The sequence below is a fragment of the Aedes albopictus genome, chromosome 3, assembly GCF_035046485.1.
Source record: "Aedes albopictus strain Foshan chromosome 3, AalbF5, whole genome shotgun sequence".
NCBI lineage: Eukaryota > Metazoa > Arthropoda > Insecta > Diptera > Culicidae > Aedes > Aedes albopictus.
Genome location: NC_085138.1, coordinates 321,125,518 through 321,138,109, shown reverse-complemented (window position 1 = coordinate 321,138,109; position 12,592 = coordinate 321,125,518). Strand labels below are relative to the sequence as shown.

The 12,592-nt window shown below is 40.8% G+C and overlaps 1 protein-coding gene across 6 annotated transcripts in view; it reads right to left on the bottom strand.

The window, feature by feature from the left end:
• Positions 1-10,267: 10,267 nt before the first annotated feature.
• LOC109401243 (WW domain-containing adapter protein with coiled-coil homolog) overlaps positions 10,268-12,592 on the bottom strand; it is a 49,657-nt gene continuing 47,332 nt past the window's right edge. For all 6 annotated transcript variants that reach the window (XM_062842769.1, XM_062842768.1, XM_062842770.1 and 3 more), the window contains exon 11: positions 10,268-11,916. In XM_062842769.1, coding sequence (XP_062698753.1) covers positions 11,838-11,916 — 79 coding nt within the window. In that variant the 3' untranslated portion in view covers positions 10,268-11,837. The remainder of the gene's footprint in view (positions 11,917-12,592) is intronic.

Below are 12,592 nucleotides of genomic sequence, written 5' to 3'. Positions count from 1 at the left end.
AAATGATATTTTGTATACAAAATGACGTGCACATCAACGCAATGGGGCACGTTCGGTGTAGTACTAGATTTGTAGTAATGAGCTGAATTTGAGTATGGTGAGAAGGTCAGTTCTCTATTTCTGTAATGAAATGGTGCAAAAAGCGTGGGTATTATGTTTTCTTGCCTAATTTGATGCTGATTGAGCAAAACTTTGAATAACTATGTTGTTTATATTGCAAGAAATGGAGAAAACAACAACACTGTTGCCCAAAGTTTTGCTCAAACAGCATTAAATTAGGCAAGGAATCATAATACCCACGCTTTTTGTGCCATTTCACTGCAGAAACGGAGAATTGACCTTCTCACCATACTAAAATTCAGCTCATTACTACAAATCTAGTACTTCACCGATCTGTCCTATTATCTCTCAATGAGTTTCAAAATGGTAAATCAATATATTTCAAACGAAATATGACTTCTGCAATAATTAAAATTAACTTGTAAAATTGTTTACAAGACCTTTGCGACTTGTAATCAAAAGTACAAGTCATAGCTAATATTTTATACTTGTAGTTTGTTTATGCAACAGACACTGGTAAATTCTACTAATAATATTAGTCCAACCGACTTGTAGTATTAGACTTGTAACTTGTACCTACTTGTAGAATTTTTATGCAACAGGAAATCACAAACTACAAGCTACAAGACTAATATTATTAGTAAAATTTTCATTATGCTACAGGCCCCTGATTTGATGCAATCGCGCACTTTTATTTATTGAGCTTCTCGAAAATTTTTAGCATTTCGACAAGTTTCTCTTCGACCTCTAGGTTGCGCGCCAGGGTATAATGTGTGTTGGGCACTTTGCGACGATTAACTCAAATCCGCACACCAGCGCATAATTTGCGCGCCGACTGCCCATGCGCCAAGTTTTTCACTAGCTGAATCACTATTAATCAGTGGTATAACGAAGTAAAAGCTTTGTTACCGTCAATAATATCTTTGTTGTACATTATATCCAGACATAAGGAAGTTCAATATTTTAGACAAAAAATGGATCCGAACTCTAAGAGAGATAGAGCTCTTGGCGCGAACCATTTTGACACTTGTTTATTTACATTTTGTAACGCGCACAACCCGGCGCATGGGCTGTCGGTGCGCAAGTTGTTGGCCAGTATGCGGATTTCAGAAAAGATTCGCAATACGTTTTCGCACTTATAAAGTCGCAGTTCGCAGTCCAGTAGTGAACTAAATGTGGTATAATTATTTGTATAGATAGTAGAGTAAACATTGACCAATCCAAAAGGGGCACGTTCGGTGTAGTACTAGATTTGTAATACATAATGAGCTGAATTTTAGTATGGTGAGAAGGTCAGTTCTCTGTTTCTGCAATGAAATGGTACAAAAAGCGTAGGTATTATGATTTCATGCCTTATTTGATGCTGTTAGAGCAAAACTTTGGATAATTATGTTGTTTATGTTGCAAGAAATGGAGAAAACAACAACACTGTTGCCCAAAGTTTTGCTCAAACAGCATCAAATTAGGCAAGGAATCATAATACCCACGCTTTTTGCACCATTTCACTGCAGAAACGGAAAACTGATCTTCTCACCATACTAAAATGGGGTACGTTCGGTGTAGTACTAGATTTGTAGTAATGAGCTGAATGAGTACTACATCGATGTGTCCTATTCAGCTCATTACTACAAATCTAGTACTACATCGGACGTGCCCCATTCTCCATTTCTGCAATGAAATGGTGCAAACAGCGTGGGTTTTATAAATTCTTGCCTAATTTGATGCTGTTTGAGCAAAACTTTGGGTTACTGTGTTGTTGAAGTTGCAAGAAATAAATAATACAACAACACAGTTACCCAAACTTTTGCTTAATCAGCATCAAATTAGGCAAGAAATCATATAACCCACACTGCTGCTTGCACCATTTCATTGCAGAAATGGAGAATTGCTCATCTCACCATACAAAAATCCAGCTCACTACTTTCAATCTAGTACTTCTCTGATTGCGTCCTATTTTCTCCAGGAATAGGAAGCAATCAGTGAAGTACTAGATTGAAAGTAGTGAGCTGGATTTTTGTATGGTGAGATGATCAATGGGGCACGTTCGGTGTAGTACTAGATTTGTAGTAATGAGCTGAATTTTAGTATGGTGAGAAGGTTAATTCTCCGTTTCTGCAATGAAATGGTGCAAAAAGCGTGGGTATTATGATGCCTTGCCTAATTTGATGCTATTTGAGCAAAACTTTGGATAACTTTGTTGTTTATGTTGCAAGAAATGGAGAAAACAACAACACTGTTGCCAAAAGTTTTGCTCAAACAGCATCAAATTAGACAAGGAATCATAATACCCACGCTTTTTGCACCATTTCATTGCAGAAACGGAGAATTAACCTTCTCACCATACTAAAATTCAGCTCATTACTACAAATCTAGTACTTCACCGATCTGTCCTATTCTCCGTTTCTGCAATGAAATGGTGCAAACAGCGTGGGATATATGATTCATTGACTAATTTGATGCTGTTTGAGCAAAACTTTGGGTTACTGTGTTGTTGAAGTTGCAAGAAATAAATAATACAACAACACATTTACCCAAACTTTTGCTCAAACAGCATCAAATTAGGCAAGAAATCATATAACCCATGCTGTGTGCACCATTTCATTGCAGAAACGAAGAATAGGAGGCAATCAGTTAAGTACTAGATTGAAAGTAGTGAGCTGGATTTTTGTATGGTGAGATGTTCAATTCTCCATTTCTGCAATGAAATGTTCAAACAGCGTGGGTATTATGATTTCTTGACTAATTTGATGCTGTTTGAGCAAAAGTTTGGGTAACTGTGTTGATGAAGTTGCATGAAATAAATAATACAACAACAAAGTTACCCAAACTTTTGCTCAAACAGCATCAAATTAGAAAAGAAATCCTATGAAAACAAAAAAAAATGCCTCCTATTGATCATCTCACCATACAAAAATCCAGCTCACTACTTTCAATCTAGTACTTCACTGATTGCTTCCTATAGGAGGTAATCAGTGAAGTACTAGATTGAAAGTAGTGAGCTGGATTTTTGTATGGTGAGATAATCGATTCTCCATTTCTGCAATGAAATGGTGCAAACAGCGTGGGTTATATGATTTCTTGTCTAATTTGATGCTGTTTGAGCAAAAGCTTGGGTAACTGTGTTGTTGAAGTTTCAAGAAATAAATAATACAACAACACAGTTTTCCAAACTTTTGCTCAATCAGCATCAAATTAGGCAAGAAATCTTATAACCCACGCTGTTTGCACCATTTCATTGCAGAAATGGAGAATCGATCATCTCACCATACTTAAATCCAGCTCACTACTTTCAATCTAGTACTTCACTGATTGCCTCCTATAGGACAGATCGGTGAAGTACTAGATTTGTAGTAATGAGCTGAATTTTAGTATGGTGAGAAGGTCAATTCTCCGTTTCTGCAGTGAAATGATACAAAAAGCGTGGGTATTATGATTCCCTGCCTAATTTGATGCTGTTTGAGCAAAACTTTGGGCAACAGTGTTGTTGTTTTCTCCATTTCTTGCAACATAAACAATATATATATATATATATAGTTATCCAAAGTTTTGCTCAAACAGCATCAAATTAGGCAAGGAATCATAATACCCACGCTTTTTGTACCATTTCATTGCAGAAACAGAGAACTGACCTTCTCACCATACTAAAATTCAGCTCATTACTACAAATCTAGTACTACACCGAACGTGCCCCATTCCTCCATAGATTCTTCAATAGAATTCCTTCAGCGATTCCCCGAGAAATTCCTTCAAGGATTTCTCCAGGAATTCCTTCAAGGATTCCTTTAGGAATTCCCTCCCTTCTCCAAGAATTTATTCAGCAATTTCTCCAGGGAATCCTGCAGGGATTTCTTCAGGTATTCCTTAAGAAATTATTCCAGGAATAGGACAGATCGGTGAAGTACTAGATTTGTAGTAATGAGCTGAATTTTAGTAGGGTGAGAAGGTCAATTCTCCGTTTCTGCAATGAAATGGTGCAAAAAGCGTGGGTATTATGATTCCTTGCTTAATTTGATGCTGTTTGAGCAAAACTTCGGGCAACAGTGTTGTTGTTTTCTCCATTTCTTGCAACATAAACAACATAGTTATCCGAAGTTTTGCTCAAACAGCATCAAATTAGGCTAGGAATCATAATACCCACGCTTTTTGCACCATTTTATTACAGAAACGGAGAATAGGACAGATCGGGGAAGTACTAGATTTGTAGTAATGAGCTGAATTTTAGTATGGTGAGAAGGGTAATTCTCCGTTTCTGCAGTGAAATGGTGCAAAAAGCGTGGGTATTATGATTCCTTGCCTAATTTGATGCTGTTTGAGCAAAACTTTGGGCAACAGTGTTGTTGTTTTCTTCATTTCTTGCAACATAAACAACATAGTTATCCAAAGTTTTGCTCAAACAGCATCAAATTAGGCAAGGAATCATAATACCCACGCTTTTTGTACCATTTCATTGCAGAAACAGAGAACTGACCTTCTCACCATACTAAAATTCAGCTCATTACTACAAATCTAGTACTACACCGAACGTGCCCCATTGACCTTCTCACCATACTCAAATTCAGCTCATTACTACAAATCTAGTACTTCACCGATCTGTCCTATTCCTTCAGAGATTCCTCCAGAAATTCTTCCACTGATTCTTTCCGAAATTCTTTCGAAAATTTCGTCAGAAATTCCTCCGGGCATTTGTGCAGGATTTTATTTTATTCAGAGATTCCTCCAGGATTAACTCCAGAATTCCTCCGAAAATTCCTACAGGAATTCTTTCATGGATTTCTCCATGAATTCATTCAGGGATTCCTCCAGGAAATCCAGCGGGGATTTCTTCAAATATTTCTTCAGGGATTCCTCCAGAAATTCCTTCAGAGATTCCATCAGGAATTCCTTTAGAGATTCCATCCGGAATTTCGTTAGAGATTCCATCAGGAATTCCTTTAGAGATTCCTCCAGGAATTCCTTCAAGGATTCCCCGGGAATTCCTTCAAGGATTCCTCCGGGAATTCCTTCAAGGATTCCTCCGGGAATTCCTTCAAGGATTCCTCCGGGAATTCCTTCAAGGATTCCTCCGGGAATTCCTTCAGGGATTCCTCCGGGAATTCCTTCAAGGATTCCTCCGGGAATGCCTTCAAGGATTCCTCCGGAAATTCCTTCAAGGATTCTTCCGGAAATGCCTTCAAAGATTCCTCCGGGAATTCCTTCAAGGATTCCTCCGGGAATTCCTTCAAGGATTCCTCCGGGAATTCCTTCAAGGATTCCTCCAGGAATTCCTTCAAGGATTCCTCCAGGAATTCCTTCAAGGATTCCTTTAGGAATTCCCTCCATTTTCCAAGAATTTATTCAGCAATTTCTCCAGGAAATCCTGCAGGGATTTCTTCAGGTATTCCTTAAGAAATTATTCCAGGAATTCATTTAAAGATTCCTGCGGGAATTCCTCTAGAGATAACTCCAAGAACTTCTTCAAGGATTCCTCCAGGAATTCCTTCAGAGATTCCTCCAGAAATTCTTCCATTGATTCTTTCCGAAATTCTTTCGAAAATTTCGTCAGAAATACCTCCGGGAATATCTGCAGGATTTTATTTTATTCAGAGATTCCTCCAGGATTAACTCCAGAATTCCTCCAAAAATTCCTATAGGAATTCTTTCATGGATTTCTCCATAAATTCATTCAAGGATTCCTCCAGGAAATCCAGCGGGGATTTCTTCAAATATTTCTTCAGGGATTCCTCCAGAAATTCCTTCAGAGATTCTATCAGGAATTCCTTTAGAGATTCAATCAGGAATTCCGTTAGAGATTCCATCAGGAATTCTCTCAGGGATTTCTCCAGGAATTCCTTTAGGGATTCTACCAAGAATTCCTTCAGGGATTCCTCCAGAATTTTTTTCAGATTCTTCCTAGAATTCTTTTAAAGCTTCCTCCAGGAATTTATCCAGAGATTCCTCCGGGAATTACTCCAGAATTTCTACAGGGATCCCTCCAGGAATTCCTTCATGGATTTCTCCAAGAATTCATTCATGGATTTCTCCAAGAATTCATTCAGGGATTCCTCCAGGAAATCCTGCTTCAGATATTTCTTCAGAGATTCCTCCAGAAACTCCTTCACAGATTCTTCCAGGAATTCCTTTAGAGATTCCTTCTGAACTTCTCTCAAGGATTCTTTCAGGGATTCCTCCAGGAGCTCCTTCAGGAATTCCTCCAGGAATTCTTTCAGGGATCCCTTCTGAAATACCTCCAGGAACTTCTTAAGGGATTCCTCCGGGAATTTCTTCTGGGATTTCCCCAGGAATTGCTTGAGGGATTCCTCCAGGAATTCTTTCAAGGATACCTCCGGTAATTCTTTCAAGGATTCCTCCGGGAATTCTTTCAGGGACTCCTCATGAATTCTTTCAAGGATTCCTCCGGGAATTCCTTTAAGGATTCCTCCGGGAATTCCTTTAAGGATTCCTCCGAGAATTCCTTCAAGGATTCCTCCGGGAATTCCTCCAAGGATTCCTCCGGGAATTCCTTCAGGGATTCCTCCGGGAATTCCTTCAGGGATTCCTCCGGGAATTCCTTCAGGGATTCCTCCGGGAATTCCTTCAAGGATTCCTCCGGGAATACCTTCAAGGATTCCTCCGGGAATTCCTTCAAGGATTCTTCCGGAAATGCCTTCAAGGATTCCTCCGGGAATTCCTTCAAGGATTCCTCCGGGAATTCCTTCAAGGATTCCTCCGGGAATTCCTTCAAGGATTCCTCCGGGAATTCCTTCAAGGATTCCTCCGGGAATTCCTTCAAGGATTCCTCCGGGAATTCCTTCAAGGATTCCTCCGGGAATTCCTTCAAGGATTCCTCCGGGAATTCCTTCAAGGATTCCTCCGGGAATTCCTTCAAGGATTCCTTCAAGGATTCCTCCGGGAATTCCTTCAAGGCTTCCTCCGGGAATTCCTTCAAGGCTTCCTCCGGGAATTCCTTCAAGGATTCCTCCGGGAATTCCTTCAAGGATTCCTCCGGGAATTCCTTCAAGGATTCCTCCGGGAATTCCTTCAAGGATTCCTCCGGGAATTCCTTCAAGGATTCCTCCGGGAATTCCTTCAAGGATTCCTCCGGGAATTCCTTCAAGGATTCCTCCGGGAATTCCTTCAAGGATTCCTCCGGGAATTCCTTCAAGGATTCCTCCGGGAATTCCTTCAAGGATTCCTCCGGGAATTCCTTCAAGGATTCCTCCGGGAATTCCTTCAAGGATTCCTCCGGGAATTCCTTCAAGGATTCCTCCGGGAATTCCTTCAAGGATTCCTCCGGGAATTCCTTCAAGGATTCCTCCGGGAATTCCTTCAAGGATTCCTCCGGGAATTCCTTCAAGGATTCCTCCGGGAATTCCTTCAAGGATTCCTCCGGGAATTCCTTCAAGGATTCCTCCGGGAATTCCTTCAAGGATTCCTCCGGGAATTCCTTCAAGGATTCCTCCGGGAATTCCTTCAAGGATTCCTCCGGGAATTCCTTCAAGGATTCCTCCGGGAATTCCTTCAAGGATTCCTCCGGGAATTCCTTCAAGGATTCCTCCGGGAATTCCTTCAAGGATTCCTCCGGGAATTCCTTCAAGGATTCCTCCGGGAATTCCTTCAGGGATTCCTCCGGGAATACCTTCAAGGATTCCTCCGGGAATTCCTTTAAGGATTCCTCCGGGAATTCTTTCAAGGATTCCTCCGGGAATTCCTTCAAGGATTCCTCCGGGAATTCCTTCAAGGATTCCTCCGGGAATTCCTTCAAGGATTCCTCCGGGAATTCCTTCAAGGATTCCTCCGGGAATTCCTTCAGGGATTCCTCCGGGAATACCTTCAAGGATTCCTCCGGGAATTCCTTTAAGGATTCCTCCGGGAATTCCTTCAAGGATTCCTCCGGGAATTCCTTCAAGGATTCCTCCGGGAATTCCTTCAGGGATTCCTCCGGGAATACCTTCAAGGATTCCTCCGGGAATTCCTTCAAGGATTCCTCCGGGAATTCTTTCAAGGATTCCTCCGGGAATTCTTTCAAGGATTCCTCCGGGAATTCCTTCAAGGATTCCTCCGGGAATTCCTTCAAGGATTCCTCCGGGAATTCCTTCAAGGATTCCTCCGGGAATTCCTTCAAGGATTCCTCCGGGAATTCCTTCAAGGATTCCTCCGGGAATTCCTTCAAGGATTCCTCCGGGAATTCCTTCAAGGATTCCTCCGGGAATTCCTTCAAGGATTCCTCCGGGAATTCCTTCAAGGATTCCTCCGGGAATTCCTTCAAGGATTCCTCCGGGAATTCCTTCAAGGATTCCTCCGGGAATTCCTTCAAGGATTCCTCCGGGAATTCCTTCAAGGATTCCTCCGGGAATTCCTTCAAGGATTCCTCCGGGAATTCCTTCAAGGATTCCTCCGGGAATTCCTTCAAGGATTCCTCCGGGAATTCCTTCAAGGATTCCTCCGGGAATTCCTTCAAGGATTCCTCCGGGAATTCCTTCAAGGATTCCTCCGGGAATTCCTTCAAGGATTCCTCCGGGAATTCCTTCAAGGTTTCCTCCGGGAATTCCTTCAGGGATTCCTCCGGGAATACCTTCAAGGATTCCTCCGGGAATTCCTTTAAGGATTCCTCCGGGAATTCTTTCAAGGATTCCTCCGGGAATTCCTTCAAGGATTCCTCCGGGAATTCCTTCAAGGATTCCTCCGGGAATTCCTTCAAGGATTCCTCCGGGAATTCCTTCAAGGATTCCTCCGGGAATTCCTTCAGGGATTCCTCCGGGAATACCTTCAAGGATTCCTCCGGGAATTCCTTCAAGGATTCCTCCGGGAATTCCTTCAAGGATTCCTCCGGGAATTCCTTCAAGGATTCCTCCGGGAATTCCTCCAAGGATTCCTCCGGGAATTCCTTCAGGGATTCCTCCGGGAATTCCTTCAAGGATTCCTCCGGGAATTCTTTCAAGGATTCCTCCGGGAATTCTTTCAAGGATTCCTCCGAGAATTCCTTCAAGGATTCCTCCGGGAATTCCTTCAAGGATTCCTCCTTGAATTCCTTCAAGGATTCCTCCGGGAATTCCTTCAAGGATTCCTCCGGGAATTCCTTTAAGGATTCCTCCGGGAATTCCTTCAAGGATTCCTCCGGGAATTCCTTCAAGGATTCCTCCGGGAATTCCTTCAAGGATTCCTCCGGGAATTCCTTCAAGGATTCCTCCGGGAATTCCTTCAAGGATTCCTCCGGGAATTCCTTCAAGGATTCCTCCGGGAATTCCTTCAAGGATTCCTCCGGGAATTCCTTCAAGGATTCCTCCGGGAATTCCTTCAAGGATTCCTCCGGGAATTCCTTCAAGGATTCCTCCGGGAATTCCTTCAAGGATTCCTCCGGGAATTCCTTCAAGGATTCCTCCGGGAATTCCTTCAAGGATTCCTCCGGGAATTCCTTCAAGGATTCCTCCGGGAATTCCTTCAAGGATTCCTCCGGGAATTCCTTCAAGGATTCCTCCGGGAATTCCTTCAAGGATTCCTCCGGGAATTCCTTCAAGGATTCCTCCGGGAATTCCTTCAAGGATTCCTCCGGGAATTCCTTCAAGGATTCCTCCGGGAATTCCTTCAAGGATTCCTCCGGGAATTCCTTCAAGGATTCCTCCGGGAATTCCTTCAAGGATTCCTCCGGGAATTCCTTCAAGGATTCCTCCGGGAATTCCTTCAAGGATTCCTCCGGGAATTCCTTCAAGGATTCCTCCGGGAATTCCTTCAAGGATTCCTCCGGGAATTCCTTCAAGGATTCCTCCGGGAATTCCTTCAAGGATTCCTCCGGGAATTCCTTCAAGGATTCCTCCGGGAATTTCTTCAAGGATTCCTCCGGGAATTCCTTCAGGGATTCCTCCGGGAATTCCTTCAAGGATTCCTCCGGGAATTCCTTCAAGGATTCCTCCGGGAATTCCTTCAAGAATTTCTCCGGAAATTCCTTCAAGGATTCCTCCGGGAATCCCTTAAAGGATTCCTCCGGGGATTCCTTGCAAATGTCTGGGAAGTAGCTATCGCCCACTGTTACGATCAACTGTGTTGTTCAAGAGGTTAGGAATGGAGAAAACAACAACATGGTGACCGAAAGTTTTGCTTAAACAGCATCAAATTAGGCAGGAAAGCATAACACCCACGCTGTTTGTACAATTTGCAGAAACTTTCAGCGGTAAGCGGGTGCAGGGTCGTTCTCTATATACCTCTAAAAGAGTTATCATCCGTTCGCTTTCACTTGATTTAAATATACTTTGTTGTATTATTTCATATTACTAAACTTTACTATTTTTTCCCTATGACTTATGTTCCATGTTTTCTTTTGTTTATATCAAAGAGATGGATCCAGATGTGTAAAATTTTGCTGCTTCCTGTCCGTTCGGTCCGTGTCTGGCATGTTTTCGTCGTCGTTTCGTCAGTCGGGTTATTTTATCAGTCCACTGTTGTTTAGTTTCGAGTTGTGATTTACTATTTTTTAGTACATTTCGTTAAGTTAGATTACTTTGATTTCCCGATAGTTTGGTTGGTTTAGTTCTGTGTGTGTGTTATATGCATGCAAGAGTTTCCTCAATAAGGTTATTCGTAGAAAGAAAATTGCATCTGCTCCAACGACGACGGATTGAACGCACGTCAAGCGCTGCTTAAAAACTGATGGGTTCATCTGCTTTCATACACGTTTTGCTCTGCTGTTGTTTTTAGTTTGTTTCATTCGTCAAGTTGTTTTTTTTTATTAATTGATTTTACGCTTTTACTTTTTTGTTCTTATCATAACTTAGTGTAATGAAATATACATGAATATTTAGACTACTTTTTAGCATTTTTGTATTTTTACTTTTTTTTCTTCTCTAGAAAGTGCTTCTAATGTGAATCAGTTTTCCATTTTGTTGAATGTATCCTTCATCGTTTATTCCATTGTTTGTGTTTACCTAAACAGTTCGCGGAAGAGCGACAACATCCATCTTCATTAACTTCTTTCATTCATGAGGCCCTAGTAGAGTGTAGTAGAGATATTGCCGACGTCCTCTTCCCGGCATGAATGCAGTTCTTTTTGTTTGTTTCACATTTTTTTTGTGGAGACAGGGAGATGCAGGGGCTGATTATTACTATGTTTGCCTTTCCATCACTCTGTGCCAGTGAATGAATGATTTGTTTTTTATTTGATGTACAATATTTCCCATTACAACATTATAGAAAACATTAAACAAGTTCTGATGCGTTTTTATCATCTGATTAGTTGCATTTTTGAAACGGATAAAGAACAAAAACTTTATTCTTCATTATCTTTCATATAAATATAATAATAATAACAGTTTAAAATCATATCCTTTGATGATTCGTACGATTTGCTTCCTATTTTCAGTCATCCCTAGAAATTACCAACGGTTGGTTATGCTGTAAGTGTGTACGAGTGAATCTCTGCGCAATTTAATGTGAGTGTGTGAGTTAGAGTATGCGGAACGGCTATGACGTATTATGAGTGTGTGAATGTGTTTTGCATGATTCAGCTTTCTTCTTCTCGTCGCATTCGGCCGACTCCGTGGATTTCAGAGCAGGATTGTTTCTAAAAATTTTCCTCTAGCTTTATACAATGATGTGGGATTCAGCTTTGACTTTTTGTTTACTTTTGTTTCTGTACTTGTTGATGTTTTAAACTTTGTATCGATCGGTTCAATATTGCAGTGTATAACATGCATCCCCAGTTAGGTAGTGTAATGTTTCCTCCTTTAAAAAGAAAGGATGATTTCTAGTTTTTTTTTTGTAGGGCTTTCTGTATTTTTTATATAAATTTAACTTTGTATTTAATAGCGCTATAGATCATCAGACATAAAAGAGTTTTCCGATTTTAGCTCTTCTAGTCTACGAATTTGTTGTCGTAGATACATAATTCTGGAATAAAAAAAAACATAATAGTTAATTATTTGAAACAGATGGAGTTCGTTTATTTTAAAGCTAATTTCTTAGTCCAACGAGGTTCAAAATCTAAAAATCAAGGTATCCAAAGACAAACTTCTGCTGTAACAATCATGTAAGGATCACTTCCAGTGTTGCCACAGATACAGATTAATCTGGAAAGGTACAGATTATTTTCGGCTTTTTGGTACAGATTCTGTACGGTACAGATTATAGATTTTCGGCAAAAGGTACAGAACGGTACCGATTTTTTGGAATTGAGGAAAAAAATAATAAAATACAAATTCCACATACTTATAATAATCATATTTTTGTTTGCGAAGCTCAAAAATTGATCATAGTTTACCAAAATCAACTGTTTTTCATAGTTGAATCCTCACTCAACTAATACCTTTTTTTTTTGTATATTCTAAGTCGAATGTGGTATGAATTTGGTACAGACTTAAGGTACAGTTAAAAAAGATTTTTGAACCTCTGGTACAAATAAAAATGTGGCAACACTGCACAGTGGTCCACGAACCAGATTTACGAGGAAAGACGCATTTAACGCCTTCAAATGAGTTTTTAGGCAAATATGGTCTTCTAAAGTTGTCCCTAATAATAAGGCCCTCTTTAAAATGTGCATGGGAATTATGGTGGTCCATATTTTCAA